The sequence below is a fragment of the Acanthochromis polyacanthus genome, chromosome 11, assembly GCF_021347895.1.
Source record: "Acanthochromis polyacanthus isolate Apoly-LR-REF ecotype Palm Island chromosome 11, KAUST_Apoly_ChrSc, whole genome shotgun sequence".
NCBI lineage: Eukaryota > Metazoa > Chordata > Actinopteri > Pomacentridae > Acanthochromis > Acanthochromis polyacanthus.
Genome location: NC_067123.1, coordinates 36753407 through 36771192, shown reverse-complemented (window position 1 = coordinate 36771192; position 17786 = coordinate 36753407). Strand labels below are relative to the sequence as shown.

At 38.2% G+C, this 17786-nt stretch overlaps 2 protein-coding genes across 2 annotated transcripts; both read left to right on the top strand.

The window, feature by feature from the left end:
* Positions 1–622: 622 nt before the first annotated feature.
* hax1 (HCLS1 associated protein X-1) lies at positions 623–5199 on the top strand. Its single transcript, XM_022219685.2, has 7 exons — positions 623–807; positions 1865–2115; positions 2537–2748; positions 2844–2907; positions 3010–3143; positions 3294–3414; positions 4809–5199. Exons 1-7 carry the CDS (start codon positions 743–745, stop codon positions 4880–4882), a joined length of 921 nt encoding a protein of 306 aa, XP_022075377.2. The 5' UTR covers positions 623–742; the 3' UTR covers positions 4883–5199.
* A 1392-nt stretch (positions 5200–6591) lies between these two features.
* On the top strand, positions 6592–16381 carry aqp10b (aquaporin 10b). The gene is made up of 6 exons (XM_022219686.2): positions 6592–6708; positions 8678–8804; positions 14420–14557; positions 14930–15048; positions 15834–16051; positions 16127–16381. Exons 1-6 carry the CDS (start codon positions 6622–6624, stop codon positions 16296–16298), a joined length of 861 nt encoding a protein of 286 aa, XP_022075378.1. The 5' UTR covers positions 6592–6621; the 3' UTR covers positions 16299–16381.
* Positions 16382–17786: the final 1405 nt, after the last annotated feature.

Below are 17786 nucleotides of genomic sequence, written 5' to 3'. Positions count from 1 at the left end.
TTTCAAAAAATAAAAATCTTCCAAAAATATCCTAAAAATATCTTAAGTAATTTCATACATGTCAGTAAAACTTAAAATATTTTTGAATTTCCCTGACTAATTTTAATATTAAGATAAAGATCCTACAAAATTACTAACTTTGTACCTTTACAATTACCTATACAATATTAATAAAGAAAATGTCCCTGTTTACTGGTAAAACACTACAATATTACATAATTTCTCAGTTTACCTGATTAAATATTTTGCCAAATACCCTACATTATTGCATAAAAGACACATTTTCTTGGTTCATTTTAAATAGTAATTGTAGGACCATACAATATCATAAATTATACAAATTTAACTGAATAAATGGTAAGTTAAAGATCCTATCATATAAAATACAAATTTACATGACTAAATATTGAATTTTTAACCCATGATATTGTACATTTCAACAAATTCCCTGTCTAATTTACATTGAAAATTATGGTTAAGACCCTACAAAATTAATCCACAGATTCCACGTGAGTAATTATAACCGAGCAGTTCTGTCATATTTCATTATAGTTGTCGCTGTTATTGTGGCTGCGCGTTGCTTCTGATCTTTACGGTAACGTAACACTACGACAGGTTGCGTCACGTCGAATTATCCAGAACGATTTACGGCTCTGTTGACAACTGCGGCTTCCCTCCTCTGTATTAAACGTCCGGTGTGTTTCAAGTTATGGTTTAGTTTTTCTGCCGAAGCTGTCGTTAAATGAGCGTTTTTGACTTATTTCGCGGGTTCTTTGGAGTCCCTGGAGGCCAGTATCGTGGCCGAAGGTGAGTTTTTATCGTCAGAGTCACGTACGCAGCTGTCAGCGAGCTAAGCTAGCAGGAGTTAGCTGGAAACTGGACCACATTAGACCAGGTCCAGGTCCAGGTCTAAAACTAGAGCATCCGAAGAGGGTTTTTTTTTCGAAACTTATCTTATCGTCCTTTACTTGGACTTAGTAGTAAAATCTGTGTGTGTATTGCATTTTAATAAATAGAACTAAGGTTTTAAAAATCAGAGACTGTTTTATTCAATGTTTAGCCTCTCTTAGACAATCTAGTGCAGATTTCATGTGTTTATATATGGTGGTTTTCAGTCTAAACCTGATCTAATGTGGTCTATATGCAAACCAAGCACGTAAAATTCCTTTTTTTGCACCGTTACCTGAGTAAATATGGTAAAGACTCGACAATATTAGTAATTATGCGAATTTACCTTACTAAAGGCAATATTATGGTATAAACACTACAATAATACGTGAAATCTCAGTTCACCTGATTAAGTATTTTGGCAAATACCCTACATTATTGTATAAAAGCCTCTCATGTAATCTCGTGCGGATTTCATGTGTTTATAGATGGTGGTTTTCGATCTAGACCTGGTCTAATGTGATCTATATGCAAACTAAGCACAAAAAACTCTTATTTTTTTGCATTTGCACAAGTACAGTAAAGGCTTCCAAAATTGAAAGTAGGCTTTAAACAGCATCGGCAGCTCACATCATTAATTATGTAAAAATCAGAGACTCAGTAAATCAATTCTGTGAGTTAAATCTCCTCTGATTTGTTCCTAAACTGCTGAATCAGAGGCTAAATTCAGCGTTGTCAGAAGTTCTGCTCTGCAGGCTGGGAAGTTAGTGAGATAATGAAGCAGCTCCATCAAGGACAAGCTTAGTGTTTTTCTGCCAGGAAAGCCACAGGGGTCCCTCAGGTGAGAAGGCTGTTGTTTATTTTGGCTCTGAGCGATCCGGGGATTAAAACGATTGAGTGCTTTAAGGTCTATTAATGTGCCTGTTAGCCTATATTGGAGGCAGGATTTATATTAACATTTTCTCTGCTCTGTCAGGGACCCCTTCTTTGATGCCATGACGCATGACGATGATGACGACGATGAGGATGAAGACGGGTTCCACTATGACGGCTTCAGGGGGGACCAGCAGGACCCCTTTGACAGCGCCTGGAGGTTTGGCTTCAGTTTTGGCCCAGATGGGATGAGGATCCAGGAGCCTCCGGTGTTTGGCCATGTCTTCAGGGAGATGGAGGAGATCTTCTCCCAGCTGGGCCACTGGGACGAACAGCAGGAGTCTGGACGCTTTGGTATAAATATAGAACCACGATCCGTACCTGCTTAGCATGTTTAGCTTTAGCTGTTAGACGAATATGAACAGGACTGCATTCATCTTCAGCAAAAGACCTGAGCTACAACTTCCTCTCACCGACTCTGTGGCCTGTCTTATCTCATTGTGTTGAAGAGCTGCAACAATTAGTCAATTATTAACTATTCAATCAGAATAAACGTTGAAATTCTCTGATTCCAGCTTCCTAAATGTGAATATTTCCTGGTAAACTCAGTATCTTTGGGTTGTAGACAAAGCAAAACATCTGTGAATGTTTTGGACTTTAGAGAATGCTGATTGTCATGATTATTCTAGAAAATAACTGACAGATTAGCAGACAGTGAATGTAATCATTAGCTGCAGCTCTGTTCTGTCTAACTCAGTGTCCATCTTCATACCAGGTGTTCCCAGCATCATGCCGCCTCCACCTCTGGACAGAGCGGAGGAAGATGGACGCAGATCCAGTGGAAACCCCCTGAGAGACTTCATGCTCAAATCCCCTGACAGTGACGCCCGACGGCCGACCAGAGAGCCCCGAGGTGACGTCCGGCCTTCATATGAGTCACCAGATGTTCCCAGTTTGCCCTTTCATGGCTGGACCCCTTTTTCCAAGGTAAGTGAGATGTTTATTCCTATGTTTCTGTGACAACTTACTGTTTACTATTTGGTAATAACTTTGATATTTTTTCTCATATTGTGTCTTAATAGTTTAATGATATTTGGAGGCAGGGACCACAGAAACATTCAGACAGTGAGCGCAAAGAAGACAGAGGTAGGTCATTTTTTCCCCGTCTATCAGCAGAAGAAAGCGATGTGTGATTTTTAAATTTTTTTGCATCGTGCTTGACTGACATTCTACCCTCATCCTCCTAAGATCTGGACTCAGCAGTGTCCTCTGGTGGCCTGGATCAGATTCTGACTCCACCTGCTGGTCAGACACCGAGCCAGCCCAGAATCCGATCCTTCTTCCAGTCGGTCACCGTGACAAAAGTGGTGAAACCGGATGGGGTGAGTTTTTATCAGCTTTATGCTAATCCACTTTTACAGCACATTTTAATAACGACGTGTCTGCAGCAGAAGAGGCTGCATTTTCAGGACCGCAGCTGTAGGACTTTGAATAGTGTGATTTTTTGTTTGTTTCTTTGGTTCCTGTGTCAGAGTGTAGAGGAGAGGCGTACGGTCAGAGACGGTCAGGGCAACGAGGAAACCACAGTGACTCGCTCAGGAGGTTCTGGGATCCTGGAGGGACCAGAGCATCACACTGGACCAGCGCTACCAGGTCAGCTTATGTGATTCTAAGGAGTACAGTGGTTCCTCATCTATTGTTGGGGTTACGTTCCAAACCCCTCTGCGACTAAAATCCGTGAAATAGTAACTATGTTTATTTTATCATTTAAATATATATATTTTAAGGCTTTATAAACTCTCCGCACACTGCAGAGCAACACTATGCAGCGATCAGACGTCTGTGAAATGGACACGATGCTGAATGCTGCTATACAGGGCAAACAGAGGAGACTGATGCTGCGGTCGCTGAGCCAATCAGAGCCCAGCGCTGTACACTATGCATTTCATTTCAATTAAATATTCTTTTAATATGTTTTAATTATTATTTTTTATGTTGTTTTCAATTTTTAGGCTGCAAAATGCTTATTTTACCACAAAAATATTTAAAATAATGTAGCGATCGCAGAGTCGGTTGCTACCGCTAAACTGTTGTGCTGCAGTGCACCATGGGAGTGTTGGGGGTTTAAATGTCATTATTGTGGTTTATGTTAGTGTTACAGTGTTGGTAGTGTTTGTGTTTTATTTAGTCAGCCTAGTTGGTTTGGTTAAGTGTTATGTTGATGACTTCCTGCCACATTTTCTAAATTACTCAGGCGTAAACTAACCGTGACGTCTTTGGCGTTGGTTTCAACGCCGAGAAAATGAAGCCCGGATTTTGCTACTTCCTGGTCGCCGTTTTGGATTTTTTGGAGCCAGTGACGTAAAAAGCGTCATCAAACAGACTGGACCGGAGAGCAACTAGGGGCAGGATTGGCTGAGGACTCTCTTATCCCGCCCACGTTTTACCGCAGAGGCTTCTGTTGCTGTCCATCAAGTATAGCCACGCCCCCTGGCTCCGCCAACTTTAACGATTTATTTAAAATTCAGTATTGATTTATTTTAAGATCGGCCACCTGATCTCTCATTTTGACCATGAAAACTAACGGGGAAAAAATCCTGAGCTGTAGAACATCAGTCTGTCAAATTTTATTTTTTCCAAAAATGAATTGGGGTCTATGGAGCAAAAGCTTTTTGGAGCCAGCCCTAGCGGACGGCGTGATATTGCAAGTTTTTGACACTTCCTTGTTGGCTTCAATTCTGGAGCCAGATGCTACGTCCACTTTATATACAGTCTATGAAATTACTGCTCCTGTGTGTGTCAAAATAAAAGCATCTGCCAGTTGCAAAGTGCATAAGAGGCAGACATCCTTTCTCCCGCGTTGTTCTTCAATGCAGCTCGCCACAACAACGAATGTATAAAAATTCCTATGTTGTGCAAAATTCTGCGGTACCAAATGCAGTTTAAAAAACCGTGAGAAGTGAACCACAATATGGCGAGGGACCGCTGTATTTCAACAAATGTGGAAGGTCTGTCTCATCCTAATGTCTTCCTTGTCTTTGTTTCAGGTGACCAGCACCGCTTCTCAGACATGCGAGACGATGACTCCTTATTCTCCAAGTTCTTTGGCGGCTTTAAATAAAATGTGAAGTGAAGTAGACTCTCTGGCAGGTTGACTGTAGCTGTTGTGTTCCTCTAGAGCTGCATATTTCTAGGATGTATGTGGACAGACAGCTGCATGATTTCGATTTGCCAAAGTGAACATGTTGAAGCTGGGATTTTCAAACGACCACGTAGGCTAGAAGCTGCCAATCCTGAAAAACTAGTGAGTTTGACAGATCGAGACACATCAGACACTAAACAGGTCCCAGTGAAATATTTTATTTTTGTATTTTCTTGTTAGACAAGCCTGTATGGATGTGAGTGAATGATGAACCAAATAAATACGTAATATATTTACGTAGTTTTGGCTTCTCTTTATTTTCAAGGCTTATTCCTTTTAGAATAAATTTGAAGCAGCTTTTCAATTGCGTCTGACATGTAAGTAGTCTACACTAATGTCTTGTTTTATGGGAACCTTTATGAATGTAACATCACGGAAGTTAATATTTGTTTATCTGTATATACTTTCGTTGATTTATGTGCATCAACAAAAATCAAGTAACGTCTTTCTTTGACCTGCTAAAAGGATCAGAATGATGAATAAATAAATAAATCAAAGAGGAGGCACCTTGTTGCCATCAAAAACTAAACTTTTTTCAAATCCTCCCAGGAAGGTTTTCTAATGTTTTGTATTTTGCAGTGGATTTAAAACGGATGTGAAGTTTTTCTATTTTAGAGAACTCTTTTTTTTTCTGTTTAAACACGCTCTGATCTGTTCAGTTTATAGCAAAGTTCACACGTGTGCAGAGTCGTGACATAAGAAAGATGAATATCTTGCTTGAATTTGTGGAAAGACCTTTTAGAAAAAGAAAATGTAGCTGAAATGTGATGTAAGAGTCAGATCTAGTTTTACATTCAGAGAAGATATTTCATCTCAAAAACTAAGGATATTGAAAATTATATCTGTTAAATGTTATATTGATATATCAAATAATTTCAGTCTATCTTTTATTAGAATTTTGACCATGTTTCAGCATTTTAAAAAAAAATATAATTACGTTTTTGCACATTGAAATTCAAGACTATGTTTAACTTATATTTCACAAACTATTTAAGAGAAAAGCCTGAATTTTCACATTTATTTCTTATCATTCCCGTAATTAATAATCTGCGATATTGGGCAAATGGGTCAAATAACCTCTGATAATACGTGAGTTGAAAATGAAAAGTCTCATTTTTGAGTCACATTAACAGAAATGCTGGCAAACAGAAGTCAGCTAGGAATATTTTCTGAACCATATTTAGTTGCAAGTCACAATAATAGAAAATATATGATATACATAGTCAGAAAAGTTGCAAAAATCTTTTAATTTTATGACTGATTGAATAGGAAAAACTAAAATATTCCTACCAAATAGAGGTTTGAGGTCTGTAAATGTTTCTCCAAACTGAACTAAATCAGAGCACAAGTTGTTCTTGAAATCTGGATTATTTGAAATGTAGCGAACCAGAAGTGAATCGCACAGAAAATGTAGAAACCAATCAAACAAAAGCAGCGATCAGAGTCAACTCCAGCCAGCTGAGGTCAGAGCTTGCAGTAATTTCGGGACACAAACCGGCTTCTCTTCGTGCCATAAAACGTGTGACGTAGCTGCTGCCTCGGTATGAAAGTTCAAACTGTGCTCAGCCAGGCAGACGGTGCCTGATCCACCTCATGTCACAGTCTCACCTGGAAAAAAAACTCACCTGTGGCCGGACAGAGCAGAGAAAAGCTTCAGGATGGAGAAGCTGCTGAGGAAATGTCAGATCAGGAACCAGCTGTTCAGGGAGTGCCTGGCGGAGTGTCTGGGAGTCTACATCCTCATCGTAAGAGTCTCTTTTTATTCTGTATTTAAACTGTAGTTAGTGGCAAGAGGTACTTTTTTTATAAAGCTCAAATCCTCACCGGATCCGTAGCATTCACACCAAATAGTTCCTTTAACAGCTGTCCTGTTTTAAAGCAGCGACTGAATCTGCACAATGGATAACTCTGGAGGACTTTGGCCTGATCTAAGACAGAAAAGTGACAGTAACTGGGGGGTAAAATGTGAGCAGTGATGTTCCTTTGACTGCAGTCCTGTTGTTTTATCTGTGATGACTATCTGGCCTGCTGAGGCAATGAACTTTTACAGCACAAATCATAAAGCTGGTTCCTTGGAAATCAGATTCATAAAAAAGGTGATTACATCACAGCTGTGTTGTCGTCGTTTACGTGCATCAGAACATCCCGGCTCTATTCCAATAATCATGGAAAAATGATTAGACCAACCTTGTTTTCTTCAATTTCTTCTTCATTTTAAGCCTTGTACAACTAAAGGTACATTTGTTTGGACAAATATAATAATAGCAGCAAAAATAGCTCATAAGAGTTTCATTGAAGAGCTGATATCAGACATTTTCCTTGGTTTTCTTGATAACTAAAATTGCTTCAGTTCTTCCATCAATAGCTATGGCATTGTGCTGCCAAAAACAGCTTTTAGGATTCCATGTTTTCTTTTCTGTCTGTTTTAGTCACATGATCCACACAGGAGTTAGTACTGATTCATAACCATTGTTCCTGATGACTGCAGCCATGCGTCTTGGCAAATTTGCTTTGTTTTTGGGCTTGTGGTTCTCCATTTTGCATTTGATGATTTTCCACAGGTTTTCAGTTGGATTTAGATCTGGTGATTGAGCAGCCAAGGCATGGTTCCAGTGTTCTGGTTCTCCATCCAGGCTTTAACTGACCTTGCCGTGTGGTAAGGGGCATTATCTTGTTGGAAAATCCAGTCATTGGAGGCAGGAAAAAGTTTTCCAGCTGATGGAAGAAGACTGTTTTCAAGAGTAGCCCCAAACATGACCTGGTTCATTCTCCCTGTTCCACCCAGACTGAAACTACCCCAGATGGTCACTGATCCACCCCCATGTTTTACTGTAGGGGCAGACAGTCTGGTTTGTAGCTTCTCCAGGCTTCCTCCTAAACTGTAAGTTGGCTGGAGTGGACATCAAATGAAAATTGGATCCATCCCTGAAGAGAACCTTAGAACAATCATCAACAGTCCAATCCTTGTGATCCCAGCAAAAAGTAACCGGGCTTTCCTCTGCCTTTCCTTGATGAAGAGTTTCTTCCTGCCCTGTGTGACTTCAGACCAGCTTCAACAAGTCGCTTTCCAACTGTCCTTGTCCAACAAGTCCCATTTCTCCACAGTGTCCACTCATTTTTAAGATAACTGGAGGTCTGAGGATGATTCCTGACACAGGAACGGATGAGTGACGGTCATCTGGTGGTAGAAAGACGTTTCCTGACCAGCTAGCAGTTTGGTAGAACCACGTTGGACTTGTTTGCTCTTGGTGTAATGAACAGCTGTCTTAGAGATCTTCAGTTTTTTTGGCTACCTGTCTCTCACTCAAACCAATTTCCAGCAGTACCAAGATGGCTGCCTTTGTGGCTTCACATAATTCTTTAGTTTTAGGCATTATGTGAGAGCTGACAACTTGTGAGTTGTGCTACGGCTTGAATGTCAGCAGGAAACCACTCTAGACCTTTACATGTGCTGTGCTGCTGATGACATGAAATGTCCTCTTAGATACCCTGGAATACAATGAAGCTGAAGCATGTCAGATAGGACATAAAGTATGATGGAATCAGCTGCATTTTTTATCGTGTTTATTCTATTCTTCAGGTAATACACCTTTAGTGGTACCAGGCATTAAAATGAAGAAGAAATTTTTAAAAAACAAAGGTGGTCTAATCATTTTTTCCATAAATGTATATCACAGCTTTTCTATAACTCGTCTTTATCTTTTATACTTGCAGCTGTTTGGATGTGGCTCTGTTGCCCAGGTGACCACAAGTCAAGAGAAAAATGGTCACTATCTGTCCATCAATCTGGGTTTTGCTTTGGGAGTCACGTTTGGGATCTTTGCGTCTCGTGGAGTCTCAGGTAAGAGACTGAAGATAACTGGTTTCATTGAATCCTAATAGAAACCATGATATCTGACAGGAAACTCCACTGATTCTACACATTTTACAAATTCAATAACTCGTATGAAATCTTGAATCAGTGTGTTGGTTAAGGCAACAAAGCTGAATCTAAAAGTCTCTGCTACACTAGACACTACTGGCCAGTGATGAAGTAAATAAAAGTAACAATTCCACATTCATTGTTACTTTTTAAACAAAGTAATTGATTAATGTGTTTATTTGCTCCCTGCAGAAAGTCATGTATTATGTTACTTGTTACATTTCCTTTGCATTAGTCCACAGCATTCCCTAAGTTGCATTTTACCTAACAGCCATTTAACAGTATAATATTAAACCTTGCACAAGTCTTTACATGAGCACAAATCCATAAACGTAGGACACCCCGGAATTCCTTTATTCTTTTATTCTCTCTAATAAAGTTTTAGCACCAAATCCAACAACAAAGGAGGTGAAAGCAGCCTGACAAACACTTCACAGAAATACTGCACACTACAGGCCAACTCCAAGTTTCTGTTCACAATGTCTTTCCAATAATCCCGGTATGGATTCTGGGATGTTTTTACTGCATAAACAGACTACAGTGGAAGTTCATTGTATCAGAGACAGAGAAGCATTTCTGTGTCACATGATAAAAATGGAGAAGTACTGAGACTTGTTTTTGGGTGGAAAAATACTGAAGGTCATGAAATTCTGAATTCATAAATTCACTGTACAGTTTAGGTCTATACCCCTCTATAACACGTCCATCTAGAATCACAACACAGAGTGCTACATTAATAGACAACATTTTTACAAATGTAATTAACAAAGAAGTCAAGAGTGGACTGATTATAAATGATACAACTGATCATCTGCCAGTGTTTGCAGTTATACAGAGCCACAGTAGTGAAAAGATACGGGCTGTAGAGTACAAAACGATAAGACATAAAACTGAGCATGCAATTAACTCATTTAAATCAGATCTCATGAGCCACGACTGGGGTAAAGTCTATGTGGAAGATGTTGACGAAGCATATGATACATTTCTGTCCATAATAGCTGCTCTGTATGATAAACACTGTCCTCTGGTAACAAAAGTAGCAAACCAGAAAGCTGCTGAAAAACCTTGGCTTACAAACGGCATATTGAGTTCATGTAAAACAAAACAAAAAACAATTATTATATAAAGAGTTTTTAAAGAAGAGAACAAATGAAGCTGAATTGAAATATAAGACATATAAAAATAAGCTGAAAAAGATTATAAGAGACAGCAAAAAGATGTATTACAGTAAATTACTGGAAAAAAACAAGGATAACATCAGACATACAGGGAAACTACTGAATGAAATTACTAGAAACAGAGCTGGGAAAAAAGGATATCCAAATTATTTCGTAACCCCAAAAAATGAGATTATAAATGATATGACTTCGGCCTCAAAGGAATTTAATGAATATTTTGTCAGTGTTGGTCCTGCTTTAGCAAGAGACATTATAAGTTCGGGTGACAGAAATGAGGTCGAAAGTAAAAGCATACAAGTTACTGAAACCATGTTTTTGAAAGGAAAAAATGAAAAAGAAATTACTGATATTGTGAAAAGTTTTAAGGGTAAGAAATCTACAGATTGTGATGGTATTGACATGTCATTGGTTAAGCAAATAATTGACTGTGTGGTAAAACCCTTTATGCATGTATGTAACCAATCCCTGAAAACTGGTGTTTTTCCACGGAAAATGAAAACAGCAAAAGTCATACCCTGTTATAAGGCAGGAGATTGTCACATTCTCTCTAACTATAGACCAGTTTCTTTGCTTTCACAATTTTCAAAAATAATGGAAAAAATATTTTACGTAAGACTTCATGACTTCATCACTAAACATAACATACTTTATGATCAACAATATGGATTTAGGAGAAACAGGACTACCTCAATGGCACTCATGGAATTTGTGGAAGAGATATCAACTGCTGTAGAAAAACGAAAATATGCAGTGGGAGTGTTCTTAGATTTAAAAAAAGCTTTTGATACGGTTGATCACAACCTGTTAATAATAAAACTGCAGAAATATGGGATACGAGGACTAGCACTTGCATGGATTATTAGTTATTTGAATAACAGAAATCAGTATGTACAAATAGGCTCAGCAAAACCACAACTTCTAAGAGTAAAGTGTGGGGTTCCTCAAGGCTCAGTATTGGGACCATTGTAGTTTATTTTATATATCAATAATATCTGTGAAGTCTCTGGTTCATTAAAATGTATACTATTTGCTGATGATACTAATTTGTTCTTTTGTGGGGACAATTTGGAAAAACTTTTGGATGAAGTAGGTGATGAGCTAAAAAAATTGAAGAGCTGGTTTGATTCAAATAAACTAACATTAAATTTAGCCAAAACAAAATTTATAGTATTTGGAAACCGTCCAACCTGCTCAACCAAAAAACTCATAACAAATGATGTAGAGATTGAAAGAGTATCTGAAATCAAATTTCTTGGTGTTATAATAGATGAGAAATCACACATTAACTATATAAAAGGAAAAATAGCAAAGTCAGTGGCAATTTTACATAAAGTCAAATATTTCCTAAATAAATCTTCATTATACATTTTGTACTGCTCCTTCATACTCCCGTACATGAATTATTGTGTGGAGGTTTGGGGGAACACATACAAAACAAATACACGGTCTATATTTATCCTGCAGAAAAGAGCAATAAGAATTATGAACAAATCCACCTACAGAGAATCAACAAACCAACTCTTCATCAAATTTAATACATTAAAATGTAAGGATCTGGTTAATTATAAAACAATTCAAGTTATGTATAAAGTTAAAAATCAGCAGTTACCGAGTAGTATCCAGAGGTTTTTTCAACTGAGAGAAGGCAAATATCATCTCAGAGGAATTTTTATGTTCAAAAAACAACCAGTCAGAACCAATATGAAACTTCACTGTGTCTCAGTAAAAGGAGTTACACCATGGAACAGCTGCAGTGATGAACTGAAATTGTGTAAAACAATAGGTAGGCTGAAATACATCTTAAAAACGGAAATATTAAACAGATACAGAATGGAAAGAGAATAGAAAACAAGGGTAAAATCAGTAACATCAGGGGTGTTGTGTATCCTGTGATGTTGTTTATTTTTTGTTTTTGTTTGTATTTTATGCTGTTATTCTTTTGATTTCGCTGCTGTTTTTGTTTTGTTGTTAACTAATGACTGGCCATGACCTGAACAGTGTTTCAGGGTGAATTTTGTGATGAATTTTGATAAGGAATAAGGGGTGGGACTAGATAAGTGCTTTTACTTCTTCCTACACCCTTTTTTGAACAAAATCTCATTATGAAATTGATTATTGGTAGTACAAAAAAAAATGCTGTCATAGCTACAACTGTATTTTATTTTGTTGTATATGTATAAATTATAGATATATGTATGTATTGTTTTTATTTTGATCCAAGTTCAAAATAAATAAACCCATATATACTAAGTTTCTTTTTGAGTGAAACTCTAAGTGTTGTCAGCTGGCCTCACTGGACAGACTCTGATATCAGTCAGTATCAGACCGACTGTCTCTTCTGCTGAAAAAAAACTAAGATCCTGTGCACATTAAGGGAAAACCAAGAAACGACTATCCTGACTGGATGATGTTTATTGAAAAGCTGAAACCTCCACAAGACTTTCATTGATATGCACCATTTTCCTTAATTTACCATTGGTTCATATTACCATGAAATCACTGAAGAAATGTTAACAGAATAAAATAAGGGCCTAGTTTCAGAGTTGAGAAGATTTGCAAAAGTCCCAGCTTCAGTGCAAAAAAACAAAAACAAAAAAAAACTAATCACAGTTTGCATTATTTTCTTTAGCTCTTTGGCTTTTGAGAGTTTGGATATAAAAATCCCAATAAACCTCAACTGTGTCCATATCTCTAACTATTACAGAAATGACCAGAAATCAACAGCTGAGTACCGAAACAAGAGTACAGATACAAATACCTGATAATTGTAGTAATATATAAGTAATACTGATAAGTATTATAGTATTTTTGCTGCGTGGGTTCTGTCGGGGGCTGCACAGTGGGGTAGTGGTTAGCACTTTCGCCTTGCAGCAAGAAGATCCCTGGTTCGAGTCCCGGCCTGGGCCCGGGATCTTTCTGCATGGAGTTTGCATGTTCTCCCTGTGCATGCATGGGTTTTCTCCGGGTACTTCGGCTTCCTCCCACAGTCCAAAAATATGCTGAGGTTAATTGGTTACTCTAAAATTGTCTGTAGGTGTGAATGTGAGCGTGATTGTGTGTCTGTATATGTAGCCCTGTGACAGACTGGTGACCTGTCCAGGGTGTCCCCTGCCTTCACCCGAGTCAGCTGGGATAGACTCCAGCACCCCCCACGACCCTAATGAGGATAAAGCGGTGTGTAGAGAATGGATGGATGGATGGATGGGTTCTGTCGGCGTCAGGTTGTGTTAAAAAAAGAGTCTTTATAGCATCAACTTTGGTCCATCTTTTAGGACAAATGAATCAGTGGAGTTCTATTTAAAAGGAACTTTAATTTGACATCATTACTGTGCTCATTAATAAACTCTGACACAGAACTGGCGTCCTTTACATGCAGCATAGTGCAGCTGAAAGTTGTCTTTCTGAAGCGATACAAATATTCAGATCCTTTACTTGAGTAAAACTACCAATACAGGAATGTAAAAATCCTCCTTACAATTGAAGTCCTGCATTGAAAATCCTACGTGCATGATCATTATCAGCAAAACGTACTGGATTGATCCCTCTGATAATTATTATCTTAGTAAGTGGCATCATTAAACGATTAACAGTGAAGTCTAAGTGTGTCAGAAGCTTGTTATTGTTGCTGCCACAGGTGGAGCCAGCTTGAACTCTTTTTTTATACAAAGACACCAGATAAATCTGAAGCTGTGTCAAATAAATGAGGGAGAGGAAAGAAGAAAAGTTCTGATACAAGCCTTTTGCAGTTCTGAACTCTGGAATTCTTGTTTTTTGGTGAGATAATGCATCATTTGAACATTAATGGGAAGCTTATAGTGGAAAAAAAGTTGGAAAAGACAGGTTAGATCTTTAGCAGTGTGTTCTATTTAAAGGGTTGTTATATTATCCGTTGGTGTACCTTAAATGTGCATCTTAAAAGTAACTATAGTTGTCAGATGAATGTAGTTGAATAGAAAGTACGATATTCCATGTGAAATGCAGCAGACTGATAGTATAAAATGGAAATCTTCACATAAAGTACCTCAAATCGGTGCTTCATTCTGGTGTTACTCCTCGTGTGTATTTGTATAATTATGAAGTATGTTACAAAGGAGTTTTCACATGTGATTATTTCTCTTTTGTCTCTAAGATCCAACAACAGAAATGCCTGCTCTATAATAATAACATCACTATATCAGTTATTTATGAATTGTGCAGGTCGAAACCTCTTAACAGATCAAACATGCACACAGAGAGTATTAAGCATGCTTTTAAATCAATTACAGGATCATTTTTAATTTGGAAAATGTTTCATTTTAGACCTAAGCTATTGTTTCTTGGTTGTTTTTTTTTTGTTTGTTTTTTGTTTTTTCCCAGGGGCTCATCTGAACCCTGCTGTGACTCTGAGTTTGTGTGTTCTGGGGAGACATTCGTGGATAAAACTTCCATTTTACGTCTTCTCCCAGGTGTTTGGAGGTTTTCTGGCTGCAGCCACAGTCGCTCTGCAGTACTACGGTGAGAGACCTGCAGTTAGAGCCATTTGTACGTGACAAAGGGCTTTAGAAATCAGAATAAACATACTGTAGGTAGAAGGTGACGGCTGATATTAAGAGATAAGGCATAAAGAACAATACTCTAATATTTCTTCTTTTCTTGAATTCAGTGAGAACAAAGAAGAAGAAACACATTAATTTCCTAAAAAGGGTGTATTTTAGCAAATGCTACTGAAATTAAAGTAAATGAAGTGGATTAATACTGTATATTTGAGGCTCCAGTTGATATTTCTAGCACTAGGATGGTGTATCTAGAATAGATTATACATCAGAGCGAATCTTAATCATGTCTTTGAGTGTCTGCTGTCTGTCTGATGAAATGAAACGTCTTCAGACGCCATCCAAGCGTTCACTGGAGGTGAGCTGACAGTAACGGGTCCCACGGCCACAGCGGGAATATTCAGCACCTACCCAGCCGACTACCTCAGTCTGTGGGGAGGAATCGTGGACCAGGTCAGATACCGTCACTTCCTGTTTTTATTTTTATCTTTCAAAGTCCAGTCATCATCTTCATCGAGGTGAAAGATAAGCATGAACTTGCTGAGCGGTATCGCCAAGAATCAGACAGTTTGTGTCCTGAAACTTTGTCATTTGTCCGGACCCACATCAACAAAAATATTACATATATGAACCTGTGACTCAAAACCCAGCCGCAGGTCTTAACACATTTTGGTTGATTTTTATGTGAATGTTCTTCAAGAAAATATTAGAGGTTTTACTGATAGATATGTAATCACTTTAGATATTTTTTTGGATTTTTTTGGAAGATTTTTTTCTCATTTTTTCGAAAATATTTATAAGAATTTTCTTGCTACATTTGGGGGATTTTTTTTAAGGAAAACTTTGAAAGAATTATTGGAATTTTCTTCGTGAAGGTTTTGAAAATTTTCAGAAATTTGGGGAATTTCTTTGTTGAACTTTTGGATATTTTTCAGACAAGGAAACAATATTTTTAGTGCCCATAAATGAGGACAACACAATAGCTAAGTTACTAAAACACCAGTTAAGTTTAACAAGTACAGGCAGAGTTTAGACACTTTCTTTTCCATAGTTCCTGTTTAGTTTGTTATTTACAGGAAGTTTCTTTTCACTTGGATTAGTTAAAACGGTATCATTTTGACTACAGTAGATGTTAAATACATTTTCACAGAACAGCTCAACTGGAAGCCATCCAGGAAGCTCTAACACTCTAATGAAGCTTTCCTGCTCTTTTCTGCCTTTATTTCCATGTTTTCCAGGTGATAGGCACGGCCGCCCTGCTGCTATGTGTCCTGGCTCTCGGGGACCAGAAGAACGGTTCCATCCCTGATGGTCTTCAGCCGGTCCTGGTGGGAGGAGCTGTTCTGGTTCTTGGTATCTCCATGGGCTCAAACTGTGGATACGCCCTGAACCCGGCCAGGGATTTTGGACCTCGACTGTTCACGTACATCGCCGGCTGGGGGGTGGATGTGTTCAGGTTAGTAGCTGCCCTTAGGGCGTGTTTTAACCCTTATTCCCCCACGTTGATTACAAATGTGAACTCTCTGTTTAGGGCTGGAGGCGGCTGGTGGTGGGTGCCCATAGTGGCTCCATGTGTCGGGGCACTGCTGGGAACGCTGATCTACATGCTGATGGTTGAAGTCCACCATCCTCCTGCTTTTCAGGAGGCCAAGAAGGAAGTAGAACTTGAAGGGGTGGAACCAGAGGGAGAGAAACCTGCATAGCAGTAACATTAAGTGGTGTTAAAGAGGGAGAGGAATCTTTATCTATGTAAACTAAAGTCTGTGTAAATGTCTGATCTGTTAAAACAAGCACTGCCTGAAATCATTTTGTAGCATGATTACAAATACAAGCTGCTAAATCTCCAATAGTTTCAATCACTTTGTATAAAAGGTACTAGATGTGAAATTGTGTATAAGCGTGAATTGTTGGATGAGTCCTGTTGACATTTCAAGTAAAATATCTTTACTTGTACATAAAATTGGCTCAAAATTTTGCACAGATGTTCATATTCTTCCCATGACTGTGGCGATCCTCTGACTTTACATCTAGTGTCATAATCAGGACAAATACCACTCTGGTTATCAGCTATAAAACTGCTAGCACAGCTAGCAAATAATCCATCAGTGTGACAGTTTTGTGACAGTAAACAAGCTAAAAACAGCGAACGTTAGCTTGTTAAGTGGGTAGTTAGTGTTACCAATCTTTAAAGAATGGGTCTTAAAACCAACACAGAAAGGCTCCAAGCATGTATATCATAATAATTCACTAACCTTTAACGAAGTGATCGCCACAGACTCTGGCATTCTTTGACTCCGCTCCCTTCGAACTTAAGGAAATGTTAGCGAGCCATTTTTCTCTGCGTCTTTTCGTAAAATCCTTAGTGCGAGGCCCTTTTTTAATCTCTTCACGAGGAACCCTGAAGTATCCTTTATCAATTTCGCGATTTGATCGATTAGAACAACCGAAAACGACACACGCAAAAGGGATTTTTGACCGATGAGTGAACGTTAGCCACGCTCGCTGCAGTCAACAATCAGCTCCGCTGACCACCACTTCATGATATGCACAGGTAATGAGGCAGATGTGACGTCATTTGCAAGCCACCTATTGGACAGGAGTCACACTGGGTGTAACAGTACAATGAATATCACACATTTACGTTGGAAATAAATGTTCTTTCATGATGTTCAAAACCTTGTTCAGTGTTTAGTTGACGTTGGTTTCCAAATGTTTTCTGACCCTCGGCCTCAAAGATTAAAACCTTCTACGGCTCACAAGCTGCAACAATTCACACATTATCAACTATCTTTCTGACTAAACTAAGATAAAAAATGAAAAACTGCCTGATTCCTGCATCATGAATGTAAATATTTTTGGTTTTTATGACAGTAAACTGAATATATTTGGGTTTGACATTTTATAAACCAAAACAAGAAATGAATTACTGGAGAAAATCAACAGATTAATGGACAAAGAAAATGTGTTTTTCAACATATATGGCTGAATTACTCCAACATTACAAGATACGTACAATTTAAATTCTATTTTATTCATATAACACCAAGTACAGGTCAAATTGTCTCAAAATGCTTTATTTTTATATTTTTTGTCATATTTAAAATATGACAAAGTAACAAATTTAAACCTCTTCGCTAATCCAATTTATTATTTGGACTATCGCCCGATTTCGGAATGAGATTTGCTTTCTA